Source organism: Drosophila serrata, unplaced genomic scaffold (genome assembly GCF_035046125.1).
Source record: "Drosophila serrata isolate PLE 108 unplaced genomic scaffold, ASM3504612v1 contig_249, whole genome shotgun sequence".
Classification (NCBI taxonomy): Eukaryota; Metazoa; Arthropoda; class Insecta; order Diptera; family Drosophilidae; genus Drosophila; species Drosophila serrata.
Genome location: NW_028257147.1, coordinates 4500755 through 4514370, shown reverse-complemented (window position 1 = coordinate 4514370; position 13616 = coordinate 4500755). Strand labels below are relative to the sequence as shown.

At 36.1% G+C, this 13616-nt stretch overlaps 1 protein-coding gene across 2 annotated transcripts; it reads left to right on the top strand.

Annotated features, from left to right (window-relative positions):
• The first annotated feature begins 2231 nt into the window (after positions 1-2231).
• LOC110182660 (ubiquitin-conjugating enzyme E2Q-like protein CG4502) lies at positions 2232-13514 on the top strand. Of its 2 annotated transcripts, none has more exons than XM_020950738.2 (5): positions 2232-2744; positions 11449-12032; positions 12125-12248; positions 12309-12658; positions 12726-13514. In XM_020950738.2, the coding sequence occupies exons 2-5, from the start codon at positions 11674-11676 to the stop codon at positions 12808-12810; spliced, it is 918 nt and encodes a 305-aa protein (XP_020806397.2). In that variant the 5' UTR covers positions 2232-2744; positions 11449-11673; the 3' UTR covers positions 12811-13514. The 2 variants fall into 2 exon arrangements, with proteins under 2 accessions (XP_020806397.2, XP_086688868.1); XM_086832742.1 differs by having other exon boundaries at positions 2355-2500.
• The last annotated feature ends 102 nt before the right edge of the window (positions 13515-13616 follow it).

Sequence of the window (13616 nt, the reverse complement as noted above, 5' to 3'; positions counted from 1 at the left end):
AATACTCATAATCAACTACAACTGTTATTATAACAACGGCATTTCTTTTTTCATAACTAAAATCGTTAAATATACTCATATTACTCGTATATAGAGACATATTCGTAAGTCAAGGCACAAGCCAGAAAAAGCAATAAACTGCAAACGGACTTGTTTGCTACTGAATTTACTTTATCGGTGTTCTAGACATTTATTAAACAAAAATAAATATAAAATATACAAATAAATGTGAGTTTTTTTATTAAAATTTTACGTAATTGTAAAGTTTTTGGACTGAATAATTTATTAAAATATTTATATTCGGTAACCAGTTACCAAGTAACTATGGAAGTGACTAGGGAATTGTTATAGTTTTCAACAGCTGATATTATTATGTTTTTATTTTATTTTGTTACCCTCATATAAATAATAAATCATTTCATATAATAATACATTTCATTACTCACCTAGACCTAGATCTAAATACTTGTATGTATTTTCTATATGACTTCAAGGTTAGTAACGCTTATAAAACTATTAGACGTTTAATGTTGTATTTATTATTATAATACAACTTTATTGTTATAAATGGTTTTTTAAATTAATTTTCTTACCCTTAAATAAAACTTAAAATTATCAATTCCATTACTCACCTAGCCCAAGATCTGTTTACTTGTATGTATTTTCTATATGACTTCAAGGCTAGTAACGTTTATAAAACTATCAGACTTTTAAGTTGTATTAAAAGTATTATTATTATTATTATACTATATTTATTTATTATTATTATCCACTTATAAATATTTGTATTATAATAAGTTTAATTTAATATTTCCTCACTTACAATACTGATCTGGCCACTTTGGCAACCTGCCAAAAACTTTTAAGCGATCTGGCAGCTTGCCTGTTGAGACTTGCTGGCAACCTTTTTTGTTTGATTTCCATTCTCTTTTCTCACTGTCCGCTCTCACTAGTGCTGACAGGATATGACCACTCGTAAAGCTAGACCTAGAAAAAATAAGCAAAAAAAAAGAAAATTAAGAATACTTCGCGACGCCGTAGATTACATTTGGATTCGGTTATAACATTTACCTATATTTATTTTATGTACAAATTAACATTCACAGTTAAACATTTTCCTTTACATTTACAATCCTTTCAATGGCTGTCACATCACATAATGACATAGTAGTCCGATTAAAAATATAAGAACCAAAACTCCACAGCAATAAAAAATACATAAATATTCACATATATGAATATTTGTTAAAAACTGGGAAAGTTATAATTTTTTCTACAAATTTTACGATTGTTGCTATTTCAGCTTTATGATATAGAGACTACAACTTTTAGAATAACACAGAATGGCTACATATCATATTTTATGAAAATATATTTTGAAAAAGTTATACTTTTTAATTGTATTAATTTCATGAACGTTCCTATGTCAATTATATGATATAGTAGTCCGATTTTCAAAAAATAAAAACAAAAATTCCATAGCAACACAAATAATATATAAATGTAAATATCATATTAAATGAAAATATTTTGAAAATTAGAAAAATTTTAAATTACTTTCTGAAAATTTTACAATCTTTCCAATAGAGTCTATATTATATAGTCGCCCGATCCGCCCCGTTCATATATATATACTAGTGGGATTAAATAGAAAACTAACTGCAAAGTTTTATTAAAACAGCTTCAAACCTACCTAAGAATCTAGTTTGAGGGATATGGCTAGATCGAGACTGCTGTTGATGCTGATCAAGAATATGTATATATACTTTATATGGTCGAAAATGACTTCACTGCGTTACAAACTTCTGATTAAAAATACATTACACAGCAAGGGCATAAAAAGCCAAATATAAACAATGTACAGATTTTTGCTAAAACTGAATCTAAAATTAACATCACTTAATTAATTAGATATTCCTAATTAAGTGATATATATATTTTCCTTATAAAATATATTGTTGATGTGACGCATATGATAGATGAACATTAAAAACATCTACTCTTAAGGCATTTCCAAAAATATTTGATCAGCTCGAAAAAAGCCAAACTGCTAAATTTGTGCACGCTCACGAGAGAATTCTGTTAATTTACATTTACTCCGATATTCATCGAAAGAGTCTGTTAATGAATTTTAGTGCGGGTAAATTTAAGTTTTTTAGAGAGCATTCTGTAATTTGTTATTAGCATTCAAAACTATGATTTCAATAAGTTGTCGATTTTGCACAAATATTAATACAAAACTAACCATCAAATGTTAAACGTGTCTTAAGTTTCAAAACAGCCAGGTCAACAAAGTATGACCGTCCCATTTAAATGGAATAAACTTTCACCCCCTGTATACCGTACTGTAAGCTATTTGTGTTTCTGCAACCTGGTCTCACTAAAGCAAAGAAATTTTCTTCTTTTTAAACTGTTCTCAATTTTCTCTCCGCCTTCCGCTGATTCGCAGCGAAAAAAAGTGCAGCTCCATGTAGTGGTATTTCGGGCAGAGGAAAAGCTGGTAAATCGAAAAACAAACTGCAGCGAAGTTTTGTTAGCGCGCAATAAAAGATATACAATTCGCGGAAGTCGCCGTTAAATAGCTAAATTGCATTTGATTGATTTTCGCGTTGGTTTATTTGTTTGCTGTGCGAATTGCAAGCCCAACTGCATAAGTAAATAAAGAATACCAAACTAATAGAAAAAAAAACGCTGATAAGCACGATTCGTGGGAAAACAACAACAAAGGCGTATTGCATTTTGCGGTGAGTGTTTCCCTCTGGGACTGTGTGTGTGTGTCTCGGCTGTCTGTGAGTTGCGTCTTACAGCTATCGCTCTTTCTCTATCTCCCCTGTCTCCTCTTACATGTATCCCTTTTGGGTTTTTGGCGTCTCACAACAATTTGCCAATTAAAAGCTTTTGACCTCTCACTCTTGCAAGTAGAACTTTTGTGTTGCTGGAGCTCCTCTTTCGCTCGCGCTGCTGCTGCCGCTGCCTCACCCCCCTCCTTTCTATCCTCTTTATTCCCCTTCGATTTTCAATTGAAGCATGCCACTACCGAGAAGCCCGTCAAACAATACCGCACGTGTGTGTGTGTATGTGAGTGTATTCTTGTCAACTTATTTGTGCTTGTCCTATTCATTGCACTCTAGCTTTTGACATTGGTTTGGATTTATTTTCGTCCTCAAGAGGGCCAGGGATGCTATCTCTGTCTCTTTTGCTCTTTCAATGCCAGCTTTTCATTGAACTTGATACTGAAATTTGCAAGTGTTTTTTGTGGTTTGTTTTTTTGTTTACCGTAGTAGTTTTTCAGGGCTTCTGTCATCTAGGTTTCAAGATCAGGTTAGAAATTGGATTTACATTTTATTATTTGTTTTGACAGGTTGAGAGTATTTAAATATAAGGCAAGTTTTAAATTAAACTTGGCTTTAAGCTCCTCCTTTATTAAATTTCTGTTTTGCAATTGTCTTTTTAATTATCAACGTTTTTTTTTTGGACAAAGTTGGCGAATGATTTCTTTGTAGCAAAGATAGGCTTTAAAACTCGTTTCGCTGGTCTCATAAAACCTTAAACTTTTCATTGCTTTAATGAGTAAAGTTTTTAATTTTCATGCTTCCCGCTAGCTTTTCACCAAGTTCGCTTAAATCTCTAACTCATCCAAAAGAGAATGAAAAGCAAATGAAAAATCGCAGCTAAAAATAACAAGCTGAAAAAAGGAAATATGAGCAAAAAGGGCCTCTAAAATAAAATGCAAACACAGAACTTTTCCAGTTTTACCTTTTTTTTTTTGTTGGTTATTCAATTTCCATTCATGTTTATGCCTGTTGTTGTTGTTGCCTCTCCGCTTTCGGCTCTTATTGCCCGTGACAGTTGAGAAGCAAGGATAAAAGGAAATTCCTAAAGCTGTAGATTGTGGAATATAAATCTAAGCAAATGAATAGAAGCTCAGCAACACAACGAAGAATGCTCAAATTTTATTTACTGCTGACATTTTCACGCCTACCGATACGCACATACCACCCAGCCTAAGGACACGGCAGGCATATGTATGTACAAGTTTATAAGGAGGAGCAGGAAAGGCTTCTCTGCGCTATTTGGTATTCATGAATGAAATCAGAGCTCCACTTCAGATAGAGAGAGAGAGAGAAAGAGAGAGACAAAGGCATCTGCTTCTCCCCACTAGTCCTTATTTTATGTACCAGACTTTCCCGCTGCGTCAACACAATAAGACAGGCGCCAAAGCAAAGCATTTTATCCTCTTCCTTCTACAGTAAAAACTATGAATTTATCTCCATTTTGTGATTGAAATTTCAAACTTATTTGTTAGTCCGAATCATTAACAGATGCATAAAGTGGCAGGCAATTAAATTTAAATGTGCTTTGGCATCGGATTTAATTTCTGGCTTATAATAATAAAAAACAGAATTCCCAGCAGAACAACAATTAAAATAGTTTAGAAACAGGCGGTGCCTCATACCATTATTAAATCAGACCAGATATCGCTCGATACGATATAATAAATATTCAAAAATAATATCTTTTTAAAGTCTTACAAAACCATCTTTACAATTTTTGAGTCCCATCTTAATTTTATCACTTTATATTTATATATTTATATACTTATAGAACCCATTCCATTAACCAAGTGTCCACTGTAAATGCTATCCTGTTCCTCGACCTCCGGACATGCTGTGCATTTAAATCGCACTTGATCAGTGGAGCTTAGCGAACGAATGTGGGATGATAGGATGTGGATGTGGGTGCATCCAACTTTTTATGGACCCGCCGAGTAGGCATTTTATTTTTACGGCTGAATTAATTTATAGATTTAACCCGGCACACGCACCAATTGATTATGCATAGCCATGGAAATAAAAAAAATCCAAGTCAGGAAGAAGTAAACCCCAGGATCCCAGGGGGACTCTATAAATAGAAGAAAAGAGCAAAGGGTCGCCAGCAATTAGATGAACTTTCCCCCCGTTATCGCATGAATTTATGCATTTTACATGAGAGTGAGGAGTGTTTTGTGGCAGGTGATAAACAATTTCCACCGAGCATAAACAATATATGGCAGGTGGTTGTGGCATCAAGTGCGTGTGTATGGCCTTGTGTGTCCTTGTTTTTATTTTGCTCCCAGGCCAGCCATTGACGTCAGCAATGTTAATTTCCTTGAGGTGCGAATGGGATATATCCATATCATGGGAGTTTTGCCCGATTAAGTCTCAAAGTGCATGTAAATAAGATACAATTGTGTATAATTATTTATTAGAAGTAGTATAGATTGTCTTGCGTATTATACAAGTAGTGATTTAAAGATAAATTTTCGATTTATTAGCAATTTCAAGGGTATATAACCTTCGGCTTCCTGATGTTAGCTTCTCTTCTGGTTTTAGTATAGCATACTTTTCGAGTGCCTAACGAGAGACTGTCGAAAAATTCAATAACCAATTCCAAACCACGTAACGTAACGTAAAACACGCAACAACAGGCACTTGAAGCTTATCTCATGTGCAATAACCCGGCTATCCCAAAGTATTTAGCTCTGACACCCGACAAAAGCCAAATTGACAGGTCGTTTCACACACGGGCTATAAGATATAGATGAAAGTCGATACACGGAAAGAAGTCAAAGAAAAGTTTTATATTTTATATGCAATAATAAATTGTACTATACCTTTAGAATGAAAATAACTTTGAAGATAAATATGGTCTGCAAAATATCTCCACTTTTTCTTTAATTTATTACTTTTCTGCCTCGCTTCTTTAGGTATCATATTATTTTTTGTTGTGAACTAACTTGAACGTTGACCAGACTACAGCCGCAATTCCACCGTCAACGTCATCAAATGACGCGTATATATGACCATATCCCTTGTCTGATGTCCATGTCAAAGTCCACTTTTAACCCACGACGAGTTGTGGCCATCGTTGAGTGTTGTGCCTGCTCCTGTTGTTTCTCTCTCTTTCTCTCTCTGTTGTCGAAAGCAATTTCATAAATGGCTTCCGTTTGAATGAAACACGCGCCATCAGTGTTCCAAGGGCCAAAAGTAATACCAAGGAGTGGAAAAGAGGTCCTAAATCCTAGCTGGGCTTTTCATCTTTTAGCCCCACGCCCATACCCACTCGAGGATTGTTGTCTAGGCGCTTGCTCTGTCTTTATCTTTATATCTATATCTGCGTGCTGGAAATGCCTTTTGGGGTCTTAATGAACACATATACCAAATATGGTGCAAACACTCGAAGGAAAATGTTATTTTGAGGAGAGCATTTTAACTTTAAGAAGCAGTTTGAAGGTTCTTGAAAGAATCTATAAACACTATCTAAATTAAATTAAATTAAAGTTATATATATATAACTACAAGAGAAACTAGATCTCTATATGATTATTTACTTACCGTATAAGCCCTTATTTATTATTATTTAATTTAGGATCTTGTAGTGTATCTCAAGCTTCGATATGTTTCCCTACTTCAACACACATTTTGTGGGTTCGTGTTTCTATATATACATAGATACTTTTGCGTTGTGCGCCATGTGTTATGGCGCCACATCAAAATGATAAACAGACTCTAACTGAGACATATTCAAGGTCAAATGAGGGGGGGACCAAGACCCGATCCCTTGCTTCTTTTTGGGAGGACCCTAATGGGGTTAAAGTATCACCATCAGTCACAGACTGTTAGTCAGTTATCGGGAATTATTGGGTATAGTATATATAGTATATAGTAACTGAAGAGACAGTGTCATCGAACCTTGTCAAGAGACAAAAGCACTTAGCTTTGGTTAGCGTAAAACCAGGAAATAAAGGAAGCCGCTGGATGCTGAATCCGATGGCTGGCCTTGATTAATGCTGAATGCACATTTAAAAGCTTTGCCATATATAGGGGCAGTCCCAGTCCCCAGTTTAATTCAATTTGCATGTGCACGAGGGTCCGAGTTCGAGCGGAGAATTGTTTATAAATAAATTAACAAAGCCGTAACAAGCGATGGTGACCCTCGGACTTCCAACTAGAACAATGCCAATGCAGCGGAATCAGCTGTGAGAGAGTGCGGTAAGGGTATAACCGGTTATTGATGTCTATTGATCTTTTTTTAAATAATACATTTTTGAATTACAATTTATACTTATAAAAATTACAAAACAATTTATATTAAGAAAAAAAATACATATAAAATTTAATAGAACTTAAAGAAAATTATATTTTATATTAATAAAACTCCCTTAGCCCCTTAAGGGTTAACCATTCCTATTGGGCATCACTGATGAGAGGACGAGTGCAAGTGCAAGGGTAAGAGTGTGATTGAGAGTGCGAGTGTGAGTGTAATGAGAGGATGACCAGCGACAGGCGCGTGGCAGGAAGTGGAAAGGGACACCGAATGCCACCGTAAGCAATCTGTGTGGGTGAGAGGTTGATGATGCAAAAAAAGGGGGGGTGAGTGGGATTAATTGTCTGTGGGAGTAAGCGTGTGTGTGTCTGTGTGGGTAGGTGTTCGCTAATGGGGGAGAACAAAGAACCGTTGCAGGGGCCATTAGTCAGGCACTCTCTCTCTCTCTCTCCCCATCTTTCTTCAGCTTCCTCCTTTCCCCTTGGCAAATATTTCCGCATTTTTTCAACTACTCACCAAACAGTTGATTAACGAGCGATCTCTCTCTCACACGGTCAGTGCACTTAGAAAAATGCTTGCATTTTAAATTTGTTTAAAACTGCATAAAAATTAGTGTATTTTTTAGAATATTAAAAATTGAAAGTGTATTAATTTGATCATAAAATAAATTTAATTTTCTTGGTTATTTCTTCTCGAATTATAAATAATTATTAATGAAAACTTCATGATTTTAAAGAACATCCATTAGTGATAAATAATAATGCATTTTCCAAGTATTTTTTGGCAAAGGAATTTTTAAAATCTTATTTAATGATGTTAAAATAATTTTAAAAGTGCATTTTCTGGTTTTACTTCTTGATTTTCATTCCGAATGCAATTAAAAAGTCAGTCAGCAGGAACAGAAATCAATAAATAAAAAGCGTAAGGAGAGCAGGGAACTTGAGCAGCTCCGCTTCTGACTGCCTGCATTTTTCGCAAACTGACACAGTTCTCATTTCTTTTCTTAATTTTAACATTTTTGCATTTTTTCCCAGTTCGTGTTATTGTTTTCTTTTTCCCCTTGTGCTTTCGTGTTTGCGTTCAAAATTTTGCATGCGACAGGCGAGGAAATTTGCATGCAATGAAACAACAATAAACATGAGTCCAGTTGTTTATATTCCGAAATATGTACATATTATATACTTATGTTTTTTTGTACAATCTGATTATATTTTGTGCATTTTCAGAAAAATCAACTTAAAGCAAGTTGAAATGTGTTGTTTAAAAGGGATTACAATTGTTGGAATACTTGTGGTGCGATTTAATCTACGGAAAGATCATTAATATTAATATTAGCTTTTTTAACTATCAATTTCTAAATTAAAACTTTGACATTAAGCAAAACGTCATTAAATATCCATCAATCCTATTGGATACCATTAACTAGATTCATAAAACGTGACCGCCACCTGTTTTAACGACTTTTTCACTCTTATCTATATTGGGAATGGCAAATAACACTGATTTAGCCAGGCAACAGCTCCGTAGGCTATTATTAAATAAGTCCTATATATCTGCTGGGTGGGATAGGTCAGTTATAGCGTGGGTAAAATGCAGGAAAAGGGGGTACAAAGGGGGATATGATAAGGGTTATTCTCCGTATCGATTTTCATGGCGCCAGATAAGATATATATATTTTTTGTGAGAGCTGTAATTTCCACCCGCACAGTCAATTTGTCGCCCAATCTATAGATACACGTACTTGCATTAGGGTGGCTCATATTACACCCTTTTGCAGGGTATTATAATTTAAGTTAAAAGCTTATATCGCTATGAAGGAGTCATTTCCGACCCCATAAACCATATATGATATATATATATATATATATCTAAGGCAACAAAAAAAAACTTCGAAATTTTTCCAAATTTTATAATGGTTTAAAATCGTTAGTTTTCAAAAATTTAACTTTTTTTTATTTAAAAAAGTATGCAGATTTATTAACGGAATAAAAACTAACAAAGGAACGCTTTACGAATTAAAATTAATGGTTTCTTGGTTTAGTTATGTATTTTTTAAACTTTGATTGATCGAACAAAATATATATTTCCCAATTTGTTGTAAATTTTAAACCATTCTTTACACATTTTATTATAGTTTCTTTAAAATCTGAATCGATGCACCCTACTGCCTGGTATATAGACATTTCAAGAGTCTCTGGGCGCGTTTGTGGACGAGGAGAAAAAATATGTCAACCATTGTTGACATTTATTTGGTTAAATAAATGGTGAAAGAACTGTAGAAATGTGTTGCGCTGAGCGCCAGAAAACATTTCCATCCACATGACTCGGATACACATCTCTCCTCCCCTTTTTGGTCTGCATTATTTGTGGAACCTGCTTGGTCTTGGATATAATATTATTTTTTTTGCACTGAGAAGAGGATGCCTGTGGCGCCTTTGTTTCGGCCTCGGTCAGCTTTTATTTTTCCTTTTAATGCCCCTGGCTGAAAGCAAAAGTGCAAAAAGTTTCTCTAAAAATACTTTTAGTTGGGCACAGAACACACAAGAGCTGAGCTGCAGGAAGGAAATGGCTCATAGCTAACCGGAAAGCGGGAAGGAAGGAAGGAAAAGTAGGAAAAGGGGCCCAGGGATAGTTCGAATCTTGATGAACTCCTAATGAGTCAGTCTTTTGGGGGAGGTCAGTTTCAGAGAGTGGATTTCGTTTCTCCAACCCGGTTCATTAATCCATCAATCATTCATAATTTGCAAGATTACGGAAGAAGTTCTAAAGCCTAGAGCAAAGTGCTATAATTTTTGGGAGAAAAAGGAGAAACTTCCATTGGATTGGGAATGAATAAAAGATGAGCAAAGAAAGAGGAGCCAAAAGTTAAGGGTAATAAATTATGAATAATATGAAATTAAAGGACAATGTGTGAAGGTTTTCTGAAACAGGAAAATGTATCAGACTTCAGGAAAATAACCAAAGAAAATGAGTTCTTAATATATACCTAAATTTTAAGCAAAGGAAATTAGTTTCCACTCAAATTTAATACATAATTTTATTCTCTACAGCTTCTTTTTACTTGGCAAAAATGCCGTAGGTTCCCTCGAAACTCGTTTTATCTGATCTTTCTGCTCTCAACTTGGCTCACACTTATCCGACCTCTTATTATAATAATAATAATGGTCCCTTAGCCATACCACCCACGGCCATAAAAATGGAACGCCCACAACGGTTGTCCTTGGTCACCAAGTTCCCAGGTCTTGGCTTGTGTCCAGAAGCCCCGGGAGTGACCCCAGAAATAATCCCCCCTTTGAGGGCTCGTGCACTGGGGGGTCAAAGCTAATTATGTGCAAGGCAAACACTTTGGCGAGACCAAACACGGTCAACACCTCGAGTCGGGGCGGGTTTGGTCAAAAGACAGAGAATGAGGTGGCTCCCACTGGCAACCACTGAAAATAGGTAGGGTCAAAGGCAAGCGGAGACTGTGCCACTCCAGAGGCTATGTAAACTTTTGGGATAAAGCAAAAGAGATTTTTAGTTTGAGTATGGAAAATAAGTATTTCTATTCTGTATGCAATTAATTAAAAATATATCGTCTTGAAACAAGGAGTGCAAATTATTAGAAACATATACATATATTAGACCTCTTTTAGTTTCTAAATTAAATATAAAACATTAGACAAGTTCTGCAGTTACCCCCTTGATTTCTTATTAACTGAGAATTCCCGTAAATATTTTTTATATTTTCGTTATATTACATTTTATCCATATACCTCCGACTGATTTTCATAATATGTAGTTCCCTCGGTTAATATAGTATGTTATCCCTTAAAGCTTCCTTGGAAATCTTTTGTCTGCGACGGAATAAGTTTTTATGTCATTCCTGCGACCGCATTTATGAGTTGTTTTGTTTTTCCTACCTTTTTTTGTAGGTGCTGTTGTGGTAAAGTGGGTGTATTTAACATATTCCGTTGGCTGCTCCTCGTTATTCACTTGAAGAGTTCGCCAAGGATGATGTGTTTGTGGTCATGACTCCGAGACATGGTAGAATTACCCCCACTGGTTATTGTTGTCGTCGGTGGGAGGGGGGTAACCCAGTTCAAGGTCACAAAATTTGTACGGGAAAGAAGGACTACTAAAATATGAAAGTTGCTTGAGGGGAATCAAGTTCCAAGCTAAATGGCATCCTTAACATGCACAAGTATGTTAATTTTATAAAGTCAGAACCCAAGAAAATGCAAATGTGGTCATTTTGTTGACGATACACATGTGTTATGTGGGGTTAAATATAGAGAAGACAAAGAAAGGTGGCTAACTTTGGTGTTCAAAAGCATACAACTTTTATTTATTGATTTGATTTTATTCCTTTTCCCTTTTCAGGCTTAAGTCATAACCAAAAACCACAAAACAATTTAATGAAATAAGACTGAACATCCACGACGCCCCACACAATAACTTGTAAACTATAGGAATTCAAAAAAGCCACCACCGCTCAAAACTTAACTCTAAACCACAAATAAACAAAAAACGAAGCACAAGAAATATACTAAGAATAATTGACAAGGAGATAGACCAAGCCCAAAGCCAATAAAAACGCTAACAAAGATGTCATCGCGTTCCAAGGAGAGAGTTGTCACGGCATTCCGCAAAATCTTCCACAAGTCCAGCAACAACAACAATAATAATAATAATAATAACAACCATAATAATAATAATAACAATAATAACAATGACAAAATTGATGGTGCTACTGGCAGCAATCCGAATATAACCAATAATAACCATGAGGCTGCAGCGGCAGCTCCTTCAGCCGGCGGCGCAGGAGCAATGGGTGGCGGTGCTATGGGCGGAGGAGGATCAGGATCTGGATCCGGTGCTGCTGCCTCCAAAAATGCTGTGGTGCGAATGGCAGCCGAACAGGCCGTTTGGGACTCACCAGGCAAGCGGCGACGACAAGATCACAAGTAAATATTTCTGTTTAGTAAATCAAAAAAAGAAACATTGTTTCAAACTGCTTTGTTGTTCATAAACTAAAATTCGCAATCCTTCTTGGCAGGGTGGCGCCGACAACGGGACGCCATCTGGTAGCCGCGCCGGATCAAACGATCCGTTCGCGGCGCCTCATGAAGGAGTACCGTGAAATGGAGCGGCTCCAATCCAAGAACGATGCCGTCTTCACAGTGAGTCCAAGGATATATCTATATCGAGACTTCAATTTGCTAACCTTTACATCTTTACAGGTGGAACTCGTCAATGACAACCTGTTTGAGTGGCATGTCCGCCTTCATGTGATAGATCCCGACTCACCACTTGCCCGGGATATGGTTGAGATGGGCGTTCCGGCCATCCTGCTGCATTTGAGCTTTCCCGACAACTTTCCGTTCGCCCCGCCGTTCATGCGTGTCGTGGAGCCGCGCATCGAGAAGGGCTATGTGATGGAGGGCGGGGCCATTTGCATGGAGCTACTAACGCCCCGCGGATGGGCCAGTGCATATACGGTGGAAGCGGTCATCATGCAGTTCGCTGCCAGCGTTGTCAAGGGTCAGGGGCGTATAACGCGCAAGCCAAAGAATGCAAAAGAGTTTACTCGGTTAGTTGAGTCCTCCTGAAATGTATATATTAAATTGAAATAATTCAAATATTATATTCCTTTGCAGTCGCCAGGCCGAAGAGTCGTTCCGTTCGCTGGTAAAGACACACGAAAAGTACGGATGGGTGACACCAGCTTTGGCCGATGGCTAAGTATAAAGTCTTACCAAGATTCCAGATACCAGAACCGCGATGTAACTACGCTCAGATGCTCTGCGTTTGCCAAGTCAACACAAGAACAACCAATGCAATTTAATATTCAGTCGTCGCTCATAGAAATGCTTCACCCATCATTACATATTTACAATCATCATCGGTTGCGATAGATCCTCTCTCCCCCCAACCCGTGGGACATAGTTCTTAGAAAAGTAACGAACGATTTCAATTGCTAAACCATCCAAAAAGGAAGCCCAAAGAGGAGGATCGCCTTCTAATGAAGCAAAAACACAAAAACGCATCAAGCAACAAATTAGCTTAATATGTACTTTTAGCTCGTAGACAACAAAGCAAAATGAAAAACTTTCGTCGAATACAAAAAAAGAAAAAAAAACGGTTATTTAAGTCTAAAGTATTATATTAGTTGAGAAAGGAAAAACCGACTAAGAAGTATAAAAGAAAATCAATTTTCTATATAGTTTCAATCGCCCAGCGTTCAACACGAAGTTGCGTATGGTTTACAGATTTCAATTAGTCTGATATCTTGGTTCCGACTGTGTTACTTTATAATTTGATGTGATTTCTGTTAACGTTTAACAAACCATGAAAAAAACCAAAATTACAACTGATGTTTGTAAAACACGACTTTGTTTTCTTAAGTTTCTCATAATGAATAAATATAACATGTGTCTATAAACGGACTTTTAATGGTGTCTTTAAAAATACATTAATTGTATTCGGGATTTTTAATACCAAAAAGCATTACCTGCTTAAATGGTATTACCCTTGCAAGGTATTATAAT